The sequence below is a fragment of the Scyliorhinus canicula genome, chromosome 8, assembly GCF_902713615.1.
Source record: "Scyliorhinus canicula chromosome 8, sScyCan1.1, whole genome shotgun sequence".
Lineage (NCBI taxonomy): Eukaryota > Metazoa > Chordata > Chondrichthyes > Carcharhiniformes > Scyliorhinidae > Scyliorhinus > Scyliorhinus canicula.
The window spans coordinates 5172125-5185989 of NC_052153.1; the positions used below are offsets into that span (position 1 = coordinate 5172125).

Consider the following 13865-nt stretch of genomic DNA (forward strand, 5'->3'; position numbering starts at 1 on the left):
CAAAAAGGAGCAACAATTGTACTGCATGAGAACAGGGTGTCGTCGATTAATTGGCATGTTGACTCAGGCTGGCATTATCTCAACCAATCAGAGTTGACTTGCTGTTCAGCCCATCGCTTCTGCGCCGGCCAAAAAAAGAAACTAGCCTCTCATTTTAATCCCTGGTCTGTAGACTTGCAGGTGACAGCTCTTTAAATGCAGGTCCGGGTACCTTTTAAAGGAGTTGAGCTTTTCAGCCTCGACCACCAATTCGGGCAGTGATTTCCAGACGCCCACCACCCTCTGGGCAAAAATGGACTTTCCTCATCCTTTTACCAATCGTTTTAAATCTCTGCTCGCTTGTAATTCTCCTCAGCCAAGGGAAATCCACCTTTGCTGTCTCTTCTCTCGGTCAGTCCCTCAGGGTCGAGGATGACTTACTCCCACTCCGGGGACGTGGGTTCTGCAGAGTCTGAAAATTCCAGCCCTGGATCCGCAGGTTTGGCAGGTGAAGAGGTGGGTGGGAGGGACACTCGAGATTCTGCGCTCTCCTTCTGCTGTTGTAGCCTCCACGTGCTCCACCCTGTGATACTCGAGCTGATTGGCACCCTCACGGATGCTTGTGCATTCTGAGGCAAGCGATTCCCACGTGTCAATGTGGATGTTGCATTTATTGAGGGAATTTTTCAGTGTGTCCTTGTAGCGTTTCCTGTGTCTTCCTAGTGGTCGCTTGCCAGTGCGGAGCTTGGAATAGGGCACTTGATTTTGGAGTCCTTCTGACTATCCTTGACCAACTGTGCATTTCTAAGGGACAGTTTATCCTGTCTCTCAGAATTGTTTCCAACAATTTGCCCACCACTGAATTCAGGCTCTCTGGTCTCTAGCTTTCTGGCCTATCCCTAACCCTTTCTTAAATTTTTGCAGACCTCCAATCCTCTGGGATCTTCCCTGTGTCCAGTGAGGATTGGAAAAGGATCCTCGGAGAATTTGTTTTTTCCTCTCTGGCTTCCTTTAACAGCCTGGGATGTACTCCATCTGCTCATGATGATTTATCCACCTTCCCAGTCCCACCAGTGCTTCCACTCTCACTACACTTATTGTGTCTAATATTACATACTCCTCTTTAACCAGAATATCTGGGGCACAGGTGCGGTGTTACGCTGGTGCAGGGGGGTGGGGTTTGTGCAGTACCAGCCACAGGGTTGCCGTGGGGGGGGGGGGGGGGGGTCGATGTGGCAGACGGTGCCCGGGGACCCATGCCAACTCACCCCTGTGGCCTGGAGGAGGTGGTCGTGCTTCTTGCGGCATTGTCCGTGTGTGTGAGGCAGTCCTCCTGGTCACACTCCCCGAGCTGACGGCCGCTGCCACGGCCTCCCAGGCGGCACTGGCTGCCCTGTGGCTGACCCAGCGTGACCCTCAGGGAAACAGCCCACCCTGTCTGGACTCCACTGCGTCCAGCAGTCTGGCCAAGCCCACGTTTTCGAATCCTGGAGCAGGTCTGCGCGGCGGCGTGACAGCTTGCTCTCTGAGATTTGCTCTGCGGGATTGGTTTCAGTGCTCCTCGTGCTGCGCGTGTTCCAGGTGAATCAGCTGATGGGACAGTCAATTCCGATGTGAAGCCCATGGGGCATCAGTACCGGCCCTAATTGCAGTTAGATACCAGTAACGGTCTCGCCGGGTCAGCCGTCGGGAAGTACAGACAAAATCTCCCCTTTGAATGCCTTCCATTGCTTTGATAGTTTTTCATTCTAAAAGCTCTCTCCAGTCCTCTCTCATTTCTTCACCAGCTCTATTCTTCACACAATTTGGATCCCAGTTGATATGACAGTCGTTGAAGTCTCCAACAATTACTGACTCATTGTTATTGCACTTCGAAGTTAGCCGCCATATTTTTTCTACTCACTGCCTTCCACTATTTGGGATACATTCCGGGCAGTGTACATAGAACATACAGTGCAGAAGGGGGCCATTCGGCCCATCGAGTCTGCACCGACCCACTTAAGCCCTCACTTCCACATTATCCCCGTAACCAAGTAACCCCTCCTAACCTTTTTGGTCACTAAGGGCAATTTATCATGGCCAATCCACCTAACCCGCACGTCTTTGGACTGTGGGAGGAAACCGGCGCACCCGGAGGAAACCCACGCACACACGGGGAGAACGTGCGGACTCGGCACAGTGACCCAGCCGGGAATCGAACCTGGGACCCTGGCGCTGTGATGCCACAGTGCTAACCACTGTGCTACCGCGCTGTTCCTTTTTTATTCCTGAGCTCAACCCTAATGACCTCATTTAACACTTTATTTATTTTATCATCCAACCTCACGGCTATAATTTAACCAACAATGCTTTACCCCTCCCCCTCTTCATCCCCTTCTATGCTGCCTGAAAACTCTATGCCCAGGGGTGTCGAGTTGCCACTTTTCCCCCTCTTTAAGCCAAGTTTCTGTGATAGTGAGGGCATCATGCCGCCGTGTGTCTATCTGCACCCTCAGCTCTTCTGAACACCATGAATAACCAATGGATGTAGCACGGGCATTAAACGGTTGCCAATTTTGTAAAATGACAGCGTCAAGGATTTAAAATAAACCTTGTTATATCGGCAGCTCACACAAGGAAAATCTTTGAAGTTGTCATTTTTATTCACAAATCAAGGAAGCACAAAGTACAGAAGAATTCACTATTTTTCCCTGAATGCCTTTTGATTTTTCTTAAAATGGTGAGTGTTGAGCAAGGAGACGGCACAATTATTAAAACAAGCTTTTAAAAGGTAAGCTTGACTTGGGTACTTATTACGATCCCAGACCAGACCCAACGGTTGCTAGGATACTGGACCGAAATCTCAATATTTTATTTTTATTTTGTAAGTCTGTGAGGAAACGATACCTCACTCCAGGAGCAATTTCACAAAGAAATAGGGATATGGTATATTACAACAAACTTTGTTTTAATTTAGAGTACCCAATTAATTTTTTCCAATTAAGGGGCAATTTAGCGTGGCCAATCCACCTACCCTGCACATCTTTGGGTTGTGGGGGCGAAACACACGCAAACATGGGGAGAATGTGCAAACTCCACATGGACAGTGATCCAGAGCCGGGATCGAACCTGGGACCTCAGCGCCATGAGGCTGCAGTGCTACCACTGCGCCACCGTGCTGCCTCTATATTACAAAAATCTTGATTATTAACGCAGTATTAAAATATCTTTAACATCGCACCAGAAAATAACTTACAATTACCCCTTAAACAATGCTAATTAATACAGTGCATACAGTAATCCTTAACTGCTAACTTTATTCCCACTCAAACAACAAACCAGCCATCTCGTCTCTCATAGATCATAGAACATTACAGCGCACTACAGGCCCTTTGCCTCTCGACGTTGCGCCGACTTGTGAAACTCCTCTAAAGACCATCTACACTATTCCCTTATCGTCCATATGCCTATCCAATGACCATTTGAATGCGTTTAGTATTGGCGAGTCCACTACTGTTGTAGGCAGGGCACTCCATGCCCTTACTACTCTCTGAGTAAAGAACCTACCTCTGACATCTGTCCTATATCTATCTCCCCTCAATTTAAAGCAATGTCCCCTCGTGCTAGACATCACCATCCGAGGAAAAAGGCTCTCACTGTCCACCCTAACTAATCCTCTGATCATCTTGTATGCAATCTACTGTTGAACACAGTTATCCCTGGGAATATCTGCTGTACAAAGATGTTCATGAGAAGGAGAAATCTTTTGCCACTGCTTTAAAGAAAAGATCTGAATCCTCTCTGAACCATGCAGAAAGTTTGGCTGTATTTCTCCAGAAGTTGCTTTAGCTGGTTTCAGCTCACATTCTGACTACTCTTCTGAGCTGCTTGGAAAGAAACTGATAATCTAGCTGCAGGACATATCTTTTAACTGAGGTGAATTGTTTGACTTCTGCTCACATCTCCAGCTAACTCACAACTGACTGTTTTTCTGCAAAATTCCTGATGCCCTGGCTCCTCCTAGTGACAACATCAATTTACCAAGCTGAAATCTAATTAACTCCACAGGGAATCCCCTTAATCCAAACAACATTTGCAACAGCCTCAATTACTAGTTTGTGTGTGGCAGAAACATCGGCATAGAGCAGGGGGGGGGGGGGCTGAATGGCCTGTTTCTGTGCAGTCAATTTGTTTTGAAGAAACTCTGAGAAAGGTTTCAGAACTGCATAATGCTAAGATAATCCAGATTGGAGAAAATGACAGTTGCATTGATCATCTTTGGTATTGTGACCTTGATGACCAGTGCTTCTGTCGCAGTGGGGTAGAACGCTACATGTTGGGTGGCAGATTGTTTTGGATCTTCCCAATTGCCACCCGTTTTGAGGCTGGAAAGAACAGCGCCTGACTTGGAACTACATCGCCGTTCCTTCATTGTCCCTGGGTCAATCTTCTGGAAGTATCTCCCTAACAGAGCTGTGGGTGTACCTACAACACATGGACTGCAGCGGTTCAAGAAGGTGGCTAACCACTACCTTCTCCAGGCCAATTAGACGTGAGCAATAAATGCTGGCCTAGCCAGTGAGGCTTACATGAAAGAATAACACTAAATCATGGGCGACATGGTGACACAGTGTTTAGCACTGCTGCCTCACAGCTCCAGGGTCCCTGGTTCAGTTCCGGGCCTTGGGTGATTGTCTGTGTGTTTGCATGTTCTCCCCATGTCTGCGTGGATTTCTTCCTGGTGCTCTCCTTTCCTCCCACAGTCCAAATATGTGTTCGGTGGATTGTCCGTGATAAATTGTCCCTTATTGTCCAAAAGGTTAGGTTGGGTGACCGGAATAGGGAGGAGGTGTGGTGCTCTTTGCGAGGTGCAGACTCGATGGGCCGAATGGCCTCCTTCTGCACTGTAAATTCTATGTAACTATGACTCTATGAGTTGGTAATAATGAGTACACTGAGTATTAATTTGATATGCCGTACTGGTCACAACTGTTTAGTTTTGCCGCATCTATATATGTGTGTATATATATTCTGCTTAAAACCTTTGAAGATTTCTATGACCTTTCTAATTCTTGTGTGACAGAACCTCTTTTTTTTCTTTTATATGTGTTGCAGCATGTGACAGTAACCGTTGGGGCCCTCACTGTAACAACCGCTGTCAGTGTAAGAATGGAGCTTTGTGCAACCCTATCACTGGAGCCTGTCTCTGCAGTCCTGGCTACCAAGGTTGGCGATGTGAGGAGGTTTGCAATGTCGGAACCTATGGCAACGGATGCCATCTAAAATGCCAGTGCCAAAATGGGGCAACCTGTGATCACATGACTGGCGAGTGCAAATGTCCACCAGGTTACACTGGTGCATTGTAAGTACAAACTCCAACAGACACACACTTTCTGGGAGGCAAAATCTCTGGTCATGATTAATATTGAAAGGCAAAGTTTTGCGTACTGCAAAGGCTCCAGATTGCCCGCTTTGTTGGGTGGAAGCAGCAGTGCTACATGCAATTCCTGACACTTTTATCCAGCAGTATGTTTACTTGCAACTTCGACCTTAACTTTGTGAAGATTTTTAGTTTGCTCGGACCCAGACAGTGAGGCCACCGATTTGTGATCAAGTCAGAAAATTCATTAGCAGAAGAAGGCGGCACGGCAGCACAGCGGTTAGCACCGTTGCTTCACAGCGCCAGGGTCCGAGGATCGATTCCCGGCTTGGGTCACTGTCTGTGCGGAGTCTGCACGTTCTCCCCGTGTCTGCGTGGGTTTCCTCCGGGTGCTCCGGTTTCCTCCCACAAGTCCCGAAAGACGTGCTGTTAGGTGAATCGGACATTCTGAATTCTCCATCTGTGTACCCAAACAGGTGCCGGAATGTGGCGACTAGGGGCTTTTCACAGTAACTTCATTGCAGTGTTAATGTAAGCCTACTTGTGACACCAATAAAAATTATTATTATATGAAACTTAATAAACTAGGTGACAATTATTAGGTGTCGATAGGCTTTACTTCCCGCTTAGACCTGGGATGGTGGAGTGCATGGACTCAGTTTGAGTCATATTGATGGTGTCATGTCTTTCCTCATTTGGTAGCTTTTTTCTCCTCTGCTGTATGGATTGAGGCTTGACTTCTTGTTTTATTGCAGTTCTTAGTGCCAGAACTCCTTGTGCATGGTCCTCCCTTGCTCGCTGATTGGTCTTCACTACTCGGGATTGCCCCATGATTGATCTAAGCCATCCTGAATTTCTGTCCTAGATGCCGTGCACAGCTTGTTCTCTTTTGCACAGAACCATTGTCTGGTTACTGGACCGTCATTACATTTCAAAAGTCAAATATCTAGAAAATGTCAGAGGTTGCATAGCATATGTCTAATAAAGGTCAAACAGAAAAACCCAACTACAAGGTATCTCAGATAACACAGCAAGTCAAAGTGTACAAAAAGAAATTACTCAGGACAAAATTAATACTGGTTATGACTGTCCGTATTGCGGGTTGAAATAAAGATTAAGAATGTAGAGTTTTGGTTTCAGTTTAAGGTGAATTGATGTTGTTTACTTTTGGTTTGGTTTCGCATCCCTGTGTGTGTGTTTGCAAACCATGCTTGAATCTTTGACCCAGCCCAGAGGCTTTTAGAAGCAAGAAAACCCTGAGGCGACTATGGAGATATTTTCTGGGGGTGGAGCTATGGGTGACTGTCTGTGTGGAGTTTTCACTCTCTTCCGATGTCTGCGTGGGTTTCCTCCGGGTGCTCCGGTTTCCTCCCACAGTCCAAAGACGTGCAGGTTCGGTGGATTGGCCATGATAAATTGCCCCCTAGTGTCCAAAAAAGGTTAGGTGTGGTTACTGGGTAACGGGGATAGGGTGGAGGTGTGGACTTAGGTAGGGTGCTCTTTCCAAGGGCCGGTGAAGACTCGATCGGCCGAATGGCCTCCTTCTGCACTGTAAATTCTATGATTCTATGGCCCAGCGGTCTAGATCCAGATCTCGCTGGGCGGAGCGAGGCAGGTGACCCGTGCGAGGTTTTGCGCCCGACCTAGAGCCCAATTTAGGGCTCTCACGTGATTCACCCGTTGTGCCCGGATCCGTGCCAGGTACAACGGAGTCGCTGAATCACGCCCATTATCATATTTGTTGCGTGAACCTATTTAGTCGTTGTTGCTTGTGTTTGTTTAGTTCAGATCTGTGGTGGAGTTCCCCAGGGGTCAGGACACTTGCTTTTCCTGAAATCTATTATGACCTGGACCTTGGAGTACAGGGCACTATTTCAAAATTTGTGAATGATGTCGTGTAGAACTTCAAAAGGATATAGACAAGTTGGTGAAATGGGCGGCAGATGAAGTTCAAGTGGAGAAATAGGAAGTGGTTCATTCTGGTTGAAGGAACATACATTGATACATAGAACATACAGTGCAGAAGGAGGCCATTCGGCCCATCGGGTTTGCATCAACACATTTAAGCCCTCACTTCCACCCAATCCCCGAATCCCAATAACCCCATCTAACCTTTTTGAACTCTAAGGGACAATTTAGCATGGCCAATCCACCTAACCTGCACATCTTTGGACTGTGGGAGGAAACCGGAGCATCCGGAGGAATCCCACGCAGACACGAGGAGAACGTGCAGACTCCGCACAGACAGTGACCCAGCAGGGAATTGAACCTGGGACCCTGGCGCTGTGAAGCCACAATGCTATCCACTTGTGCTACCGTGCTAACTTGGAGAGAAAGTATAAAGTTAAGGGGTGCAGGAGCAAAGGGAGCTGGGTGTATACATACAAAAGTAATTGAAGATGGGAGGTTGAGAGAATGGTTAATAAAAGCAGACACTATCTTAGGTTATATCAATAGTGTACAAGAGCATGGAGGTTACACTGAACTTCTATAAAGTACTGATTTGGCTTCAATTGGAGTTCTTGGTGCCACTTTAGAAAGGAAGTGAAGGCATCAGAAAAAGTGCAGGAAAGATTCATGACTGGGTTCCAGGGATGAGGGTCTTCAGCATCCTACAAACCTGTGACCTCTACCGCCTGAAGGTAAAGGTTAGCAGACACATGGGAACACCACCACCTGCAGTTTCCCTCCGAGCCACACACCATCCTGACTAGGAAATATATTGGCCATTCCTTCACTGTCACTGGGTCAAAGTCCTGAAACCCCCTTCCCTAACAGCACTGTGGGTGTGCCTACACCACATGGACTGCAGTAGGTCAAGAAGGCAGCTCCAGACCACCTTCTCCAGGGCAGTTAGGGATGGGCAATAAATGCTGGCCCAGCCAGCGATGCCCACAATCCATTAAAGAATAAGACTTTAAAAAGTTGGAACTGCGTTCCTTGAATATAATCCTGGATTTATGATCTCCGAGAGTGGATAATGGACGGCATGAGAATTAAATAGTTTGTGTTCCAATGTTTAGTTCTACAGTTCACAGGATTGTCATGATGAACATGGAATAAATTGGCCTGATTTAACAAAAGTGCCTTTGGCTGTAACCTATATAGCATGATTTAGTGGTCGAAAAAGATTCTGATTCAGAGCGATCTCCCGTTTGGAATCAATATTTTGAAATCAAATAAATTCCTTTGGGCTTTCATGAATAAAACCATCAGGATGTCTATACTGAACAGTGATAATGATTGGTTACCGCTCTCATATATCTCTCTACTGACCTATCAATCTGTCTATCTGTTTATCGTTATTCTGTTTTGCCTAGCCATTTATCTACTTACCTACCCATGTATTTCAACAATGTACATTCTCCCTTCTTTCCTTTCTACCTATCTACCTACCTATAGCGCTTTCAAAGAACCAGCACAGATATGATGGGCTGAATGGGCTCCTTCTGTGTTAAGATCTTTAAGAAGCCTAATGGTATCGATGATGAAAATGATTAAATATCTTTGATTTTATTCTATGATTTTTGATTCTCTGTCCCTCTTTCTCTAGTCTGGTATCAGCTATGGCCCAGTGCTTAGCACTCCGGGGTCTGCACATTCTCCCCGTGTCTGCGTGGGTTTCCTCTGGGTGCTCCGGTTTCCTCCCACAGTCCAAAGATGTGCAGGTTAGGTGGATTGGCCATGCTAAATTGCCCTTAGTGTCCAAAAAGAAAGGTGAGGTGGGGTTTCTGGGTCACAGGGATACGGTGGAGGGATGGGCTTAAATAGGGTGTTCTTTCCAAGAGCTGGTGCAGACTCAATGGGCCAAATGGCCTCCTTCTATGAATTCAAATATTATGGGTTCCAGATCCATTCCAGAGACAGAAACACAACGTTTAGGTCACATTTCAGTAGAGTACTGATGGAGTGCAGTGTTGAATCTTGGATGAGACATAAATCCAGTCTGTCTACCTTCTTAGGTTGATGCAAGAAGTCCACTTGGAAGAAGAACAGAGATATTCTTCCTTGTATCCTGGCCAATATTTACCCCGGAATCACAATCATAAAAGAATAGATTATCTGTTCACTGTCTAATTGGTGCACGTGGGAGTTTGCTGGGTGCAAATTAGCTGCTGAACTTCTTACGTTACAACAGTGACTACCCTTCATTGGGTGCAAAGCACTTTGAGATGTCCAGAATTCATGAAAGGTGCTATATGATGCACGTTCTTCCTTTGTTCCAATATGTGTCTGTGATGGAACCATCAATTCACCAGACACGTGTTTCCGGTATGAATATAGGCTTTAATCGACTTACTACAGAGCCAGCCTGTTACCCGTTGATGAACTCTCAGTGAACTGCAGGCTGACTCTGGACAAGGGTATTTATACAGCAGCACTAGGGGGAGGAGTCATGGGCGGAGCCAAGGGTGGAGCCCTGTACAAGCTCCTGAGCATTCCCAGAGCTACTCCCCCTAGTGGTTGGATAACGCTACTGCGTTTACAAAGACATGGTGTGAATTATCAAATTACATTCACCACAGTCTGTTAATTTATTTTGTATTTTGCTTGGTTTTCTAGTTGTGAAGATCTGTGTCCACCAGGGAAACATGGACCTCAATGTGAAGAGCGATGCCCTTGCCAAAATGGTGGAGTATGTCACCATGTGACAGGAGAATGCTCATGCCCGCCTGGATGGATGGTAATCTATATCTATGATATATATTATCTATTATATATGTTATTTACAATCTTGTATCTATACGCACAACTTCATGTGCACAAGCATTACTTTATATCATCATAAAATGTTTGTAATGTCATCCAGGTAAGCTCTTTATAATGCTATTTCTCTATGTAGTCAGTCACTTGCCACATCTTGATAAGAAAACAGATGAACCTCTCAAATTGCTTTCTGAGACACGCTCTCACATTTTTTCTCTTTGACCGAATCTCCTTTGTCTAAAAGAAGGTTTGGAACAAATTGATTTAAAAAATCAACACAAAATACATATTTTGATTAACCATTTCATAGAATTTACAGTACAGAAGGAGGCCATTCGGCCCATCGAGTCTGCACCGGCTCCTGGAAAGAGCACCCTACCCAAGGTTAACACCTCCACCCTATCCCCATAACCCAGTAACCCCACCCAACACTAAGGGCAATTTTGGACACTAAGGGCAATTTATCATGGCCAATCCACCTAACCTGCACATCTTTGGACTGTGGGAGGAAGCCGGAGCACCCGGAGGAAACCCACGCACACACGGGGAGGATGTGCAGACTCCACACAGACAGTGACCCAAGCCGGAATCGAACCTGGGACCCTGGAGCTGTGAAGCGATTGTGCTATCCGCAATGCTAGCGTGCTGCCCTTTCCACTGGATTGTTATTTCTTCATTAAAACTTTCATTTCCAAGGTCTATCCGAAGATGTGGTTTGAAATTTCTGCCTAATATAGTGACTGAGGGGACAGTGTTTCATTTTGTACGCACTTTCCCGGGTTGTATCAATAATATTTCCAATACGCAAATGGTAGGATAATTCTTAGTTAAAATCTACAATACTGAAGTCTATACCATTGTTTATGGCCCACACATGTCCCCTCCACCCCACTTCATATCAACATATACTTCTCTTCCTTTCACCTCCGTGTTTATTCAGCTTCCCCTTAAATGTCTGCTATTCACCTCCATCACCCGCTGTGGTGGTGAGTTCCATATTCTGAATTCCCTTTTGGACTTAACAGCAACATCTTATGTGGTCCCTAGTTTTCGTCTCTCTCTCTCTCTCTCTCTCTCTTCCCCCCCCCCCGCTACAAAAATGGAGATATCTTCTCGCATTTATCCTATCAGTCTCCTTCATCATTGTAAAGACCTCTATCCAGTCACACCTCGGTCTTCTCTGTTCTGGAGACAAGACACCTGACCCATCCAGCTTTTTCTGATCAATTTATCCTCTCAGTACAGCTATTCTGCTTTTGAATCATTTTTGCACCTTCATCGTGCCCTGATCTCTTTTTTTATAGAGAGGTACTGAGTATTGAACATTATGGAGAAGAAATATCACCTGTCAAATGTAGCTCCTGCAATATTATGCTTTGGAATCACAGGGTTTAATAATTCTAATTGATACAGGTTCTAATGACTGTGTTAAAAATGTAGGGGAGTGGACAAATGGACGGCTTTCTTTTTCACATGTACAGCACATATCTCCTAGTTGTGTTGTGTAGAACTAATGTCATTTTCCATGGGGTAATTTTACCAACTCATGTTTCCTGCTATGCCTTTCAGCAGTGCTACCTCAGGAAGTTTACCCTTAAATGTGTGTTACATGTACTGCAATAATAAGCCATACACTTGCCTCTAGCAATTTGGTACAAGCCTCCTAATTGCAGTAGCGACGAGAAGGGAGGAAACGGTTAAATGTGGACTCAAAGGTCATCTTGTTTCTTGATGCACTATCAATGACCACAGAAGCGAGGTTATAGTCCGAACTGAAGGCTTTAATAGACAAGATGTTACCACCAGATGTCTGCTTAAAACAAAATTACTGGCACTCCTCTCGAACAATGTTCTCACCCTCAAGTTCAGGGCAAATCTGGGTATTTAATTTGAAAATGCCTCTAGGATAGAGGCTAGTTGGAAAATTTATCTAAGTGCAATGATTTTTTAAAAACTGTTCGATCGACTTGAAATATTTAACTTTTAAAGGGAACAGTGTGTGGTCAACCTTGTCCTGAAGCAAGATACGGAAAAAACTGCTCGCAGGAATGCCAGTGTCACAATGGTGGACAATGTGACTCGGTCACCGGTCAGTGTCAGTGTGCAGCTGGCTACACAGGAGAGAGGTAATGGAAACTATCATCATTATATCCTAATGTGGTGTTCACTTTCATGTACTTTTATACTCTTTACGTGGCCTCGTTCCCCCTCACCACCACTTTAGCTACACCCACCCTTTACAACACTCCGAGATTTCTCAGTCCTTTCAATTCTATCCTCTTGCACATTCACAATTTCTATCGCTCCACCATTGGTGGCCGGGCCTTCAGCTACCTGGGCCCTAAGCTCTGGTATTCCCTCCCTAAACCTCTCTGCTCCTTAAAACCTAGTTATTTTGACCATCTTTTGGTCACCTGGTCACCTAATATCTTCTTGTCTGGCTCGGTGTCGAATTACGCTTCATAATGCTGCTGTGAATCACTCTGGGATGTAAAGTGCTATACAAATGTAGCTTGTTGTTGCTGTATGTTTTTGAAGAGGTAAAGCAAAGTTGTCACAGTCCCAGGTGACCAAAGGCTGCTTTCCCCTTTGAGGGCAGGGGGGGGGGGGGAGCTGACTGGTGGTGGTTTAACCTGAGGGTCACTACACCTCAGGCAAGGGGGTTGAGAAGACGGGGCCTTCACGAATCACCTCAGCCGGTACGGGGAATCGAACCCGCGCTGCTGGCCTCCCTCCGCATCACAAACCAGCTGTCCAGCCAACTGAGTAAACCACCCTCCCCCACAGCCGACTTTGAATAGGTAACACATGCAGAACTTCTGACCAGCTTCAAAATGGGTCCAACTATTAAGTCAGTTGAACAGGCCTAAAGTTAGTTTCCCCTCGATAGTAATAAGCCTATTTGTGTTTTGGTCTAATTTGTTATAATAATATATTACCCTCAGGTGTATAACTATGATTATAGCGTTAAATGTTAAGGGATAAAATGTACAGTTTCATACTTACAATAATTTTACAACTCATGAAAAGACATTGGGCAATAGTTTCCTGCCAAAATTATGATGAGTTTATCAGCGTTTGCTGTTATTAATATGTAAATTAAGCGACTTTTGACGAGCGGGAGATTCCCTTTGAAATGTGAATCATTACATTTTCATCACATCACTATTAACTTTCAAAAATAGCAGCTTGTTCTCAATCTTCCTGCAAGTGTTACCCATTAAACTTGTCACAGATAGTTACAGGTGGTACTCAACAGCATAAGGACCCCTTTACTGCTCAACCTCTCCTGCCCAGAAAGGGAACAATTTAAGTTTTTCAGTCTAATTCATGCAGCTAGTAAATTGCTGTCAGGCATATTGAAAGTTTTCCCAGGGTGGCACAGTGGTTAGCATTGCTGCCTACGGCACTGAGGACCCGGGTTCGATCCCGGCTCTGGATCACTGTCTGTGTGGAGTTTGCACATTCTCCCCGTGTCTATGGGTTTCACCCCCACAACCCTAAGATGTGGAGGTTAGGTGGATTGGCCACGCTAAATTTCCCTTTAATTGGAAAATAGTTATTGCGTACTCTAAATTTTAAAAGAAAGAGATATTGAAAGTTTTCCTTCCTACTTTTCCTCTCTCTCTCTTAACTCAGGGCATGATTCTACCACCGCGTTGCGTCCGGTGCTGATCCAGGCACGCTGCGCGCATCGCGGGAGAGGCCCAAATTGGGCTTCGCGCTTGGCGTGAAACGTTATGCGAGTCATCCCACTCATGGCGAGATCTGGATCACATGCTCGCTGACGTGATCCATATAATCATATTTAAATGATCCA

At 45.6% G+C, this 13865-nt stretch overlaps 1 protein-coding gene across 2 annotated transcripts in view; it reads left to right on the top strand.

The window, feature by feature from the left end:
• Window positions 1-13865, top strand: part of megf10 (multiple EGF-like-domains 10) — a 193852-nt gene that overhangs the window by 100161 nt on the left and 79826 nt on the right. For both annotated transcript variants that reach the window (XM_038804066.1, XM_038804067.1), the window contains exons 6-8: window positions 5074-5320; window positions 9902-10022; window positions 12035-12171. In XM_038804066.1, the coding sequence (XP_038659994.1) occupies window positions 5074-5320; window positions 9902-10022; window positions 12035-12171 (505 nt within the window). The remainder of the gene's footprint in view (window positions 1-5073; window positions 5321-9901; window positions 10023-12034; window positions 12172-13865) is intronic.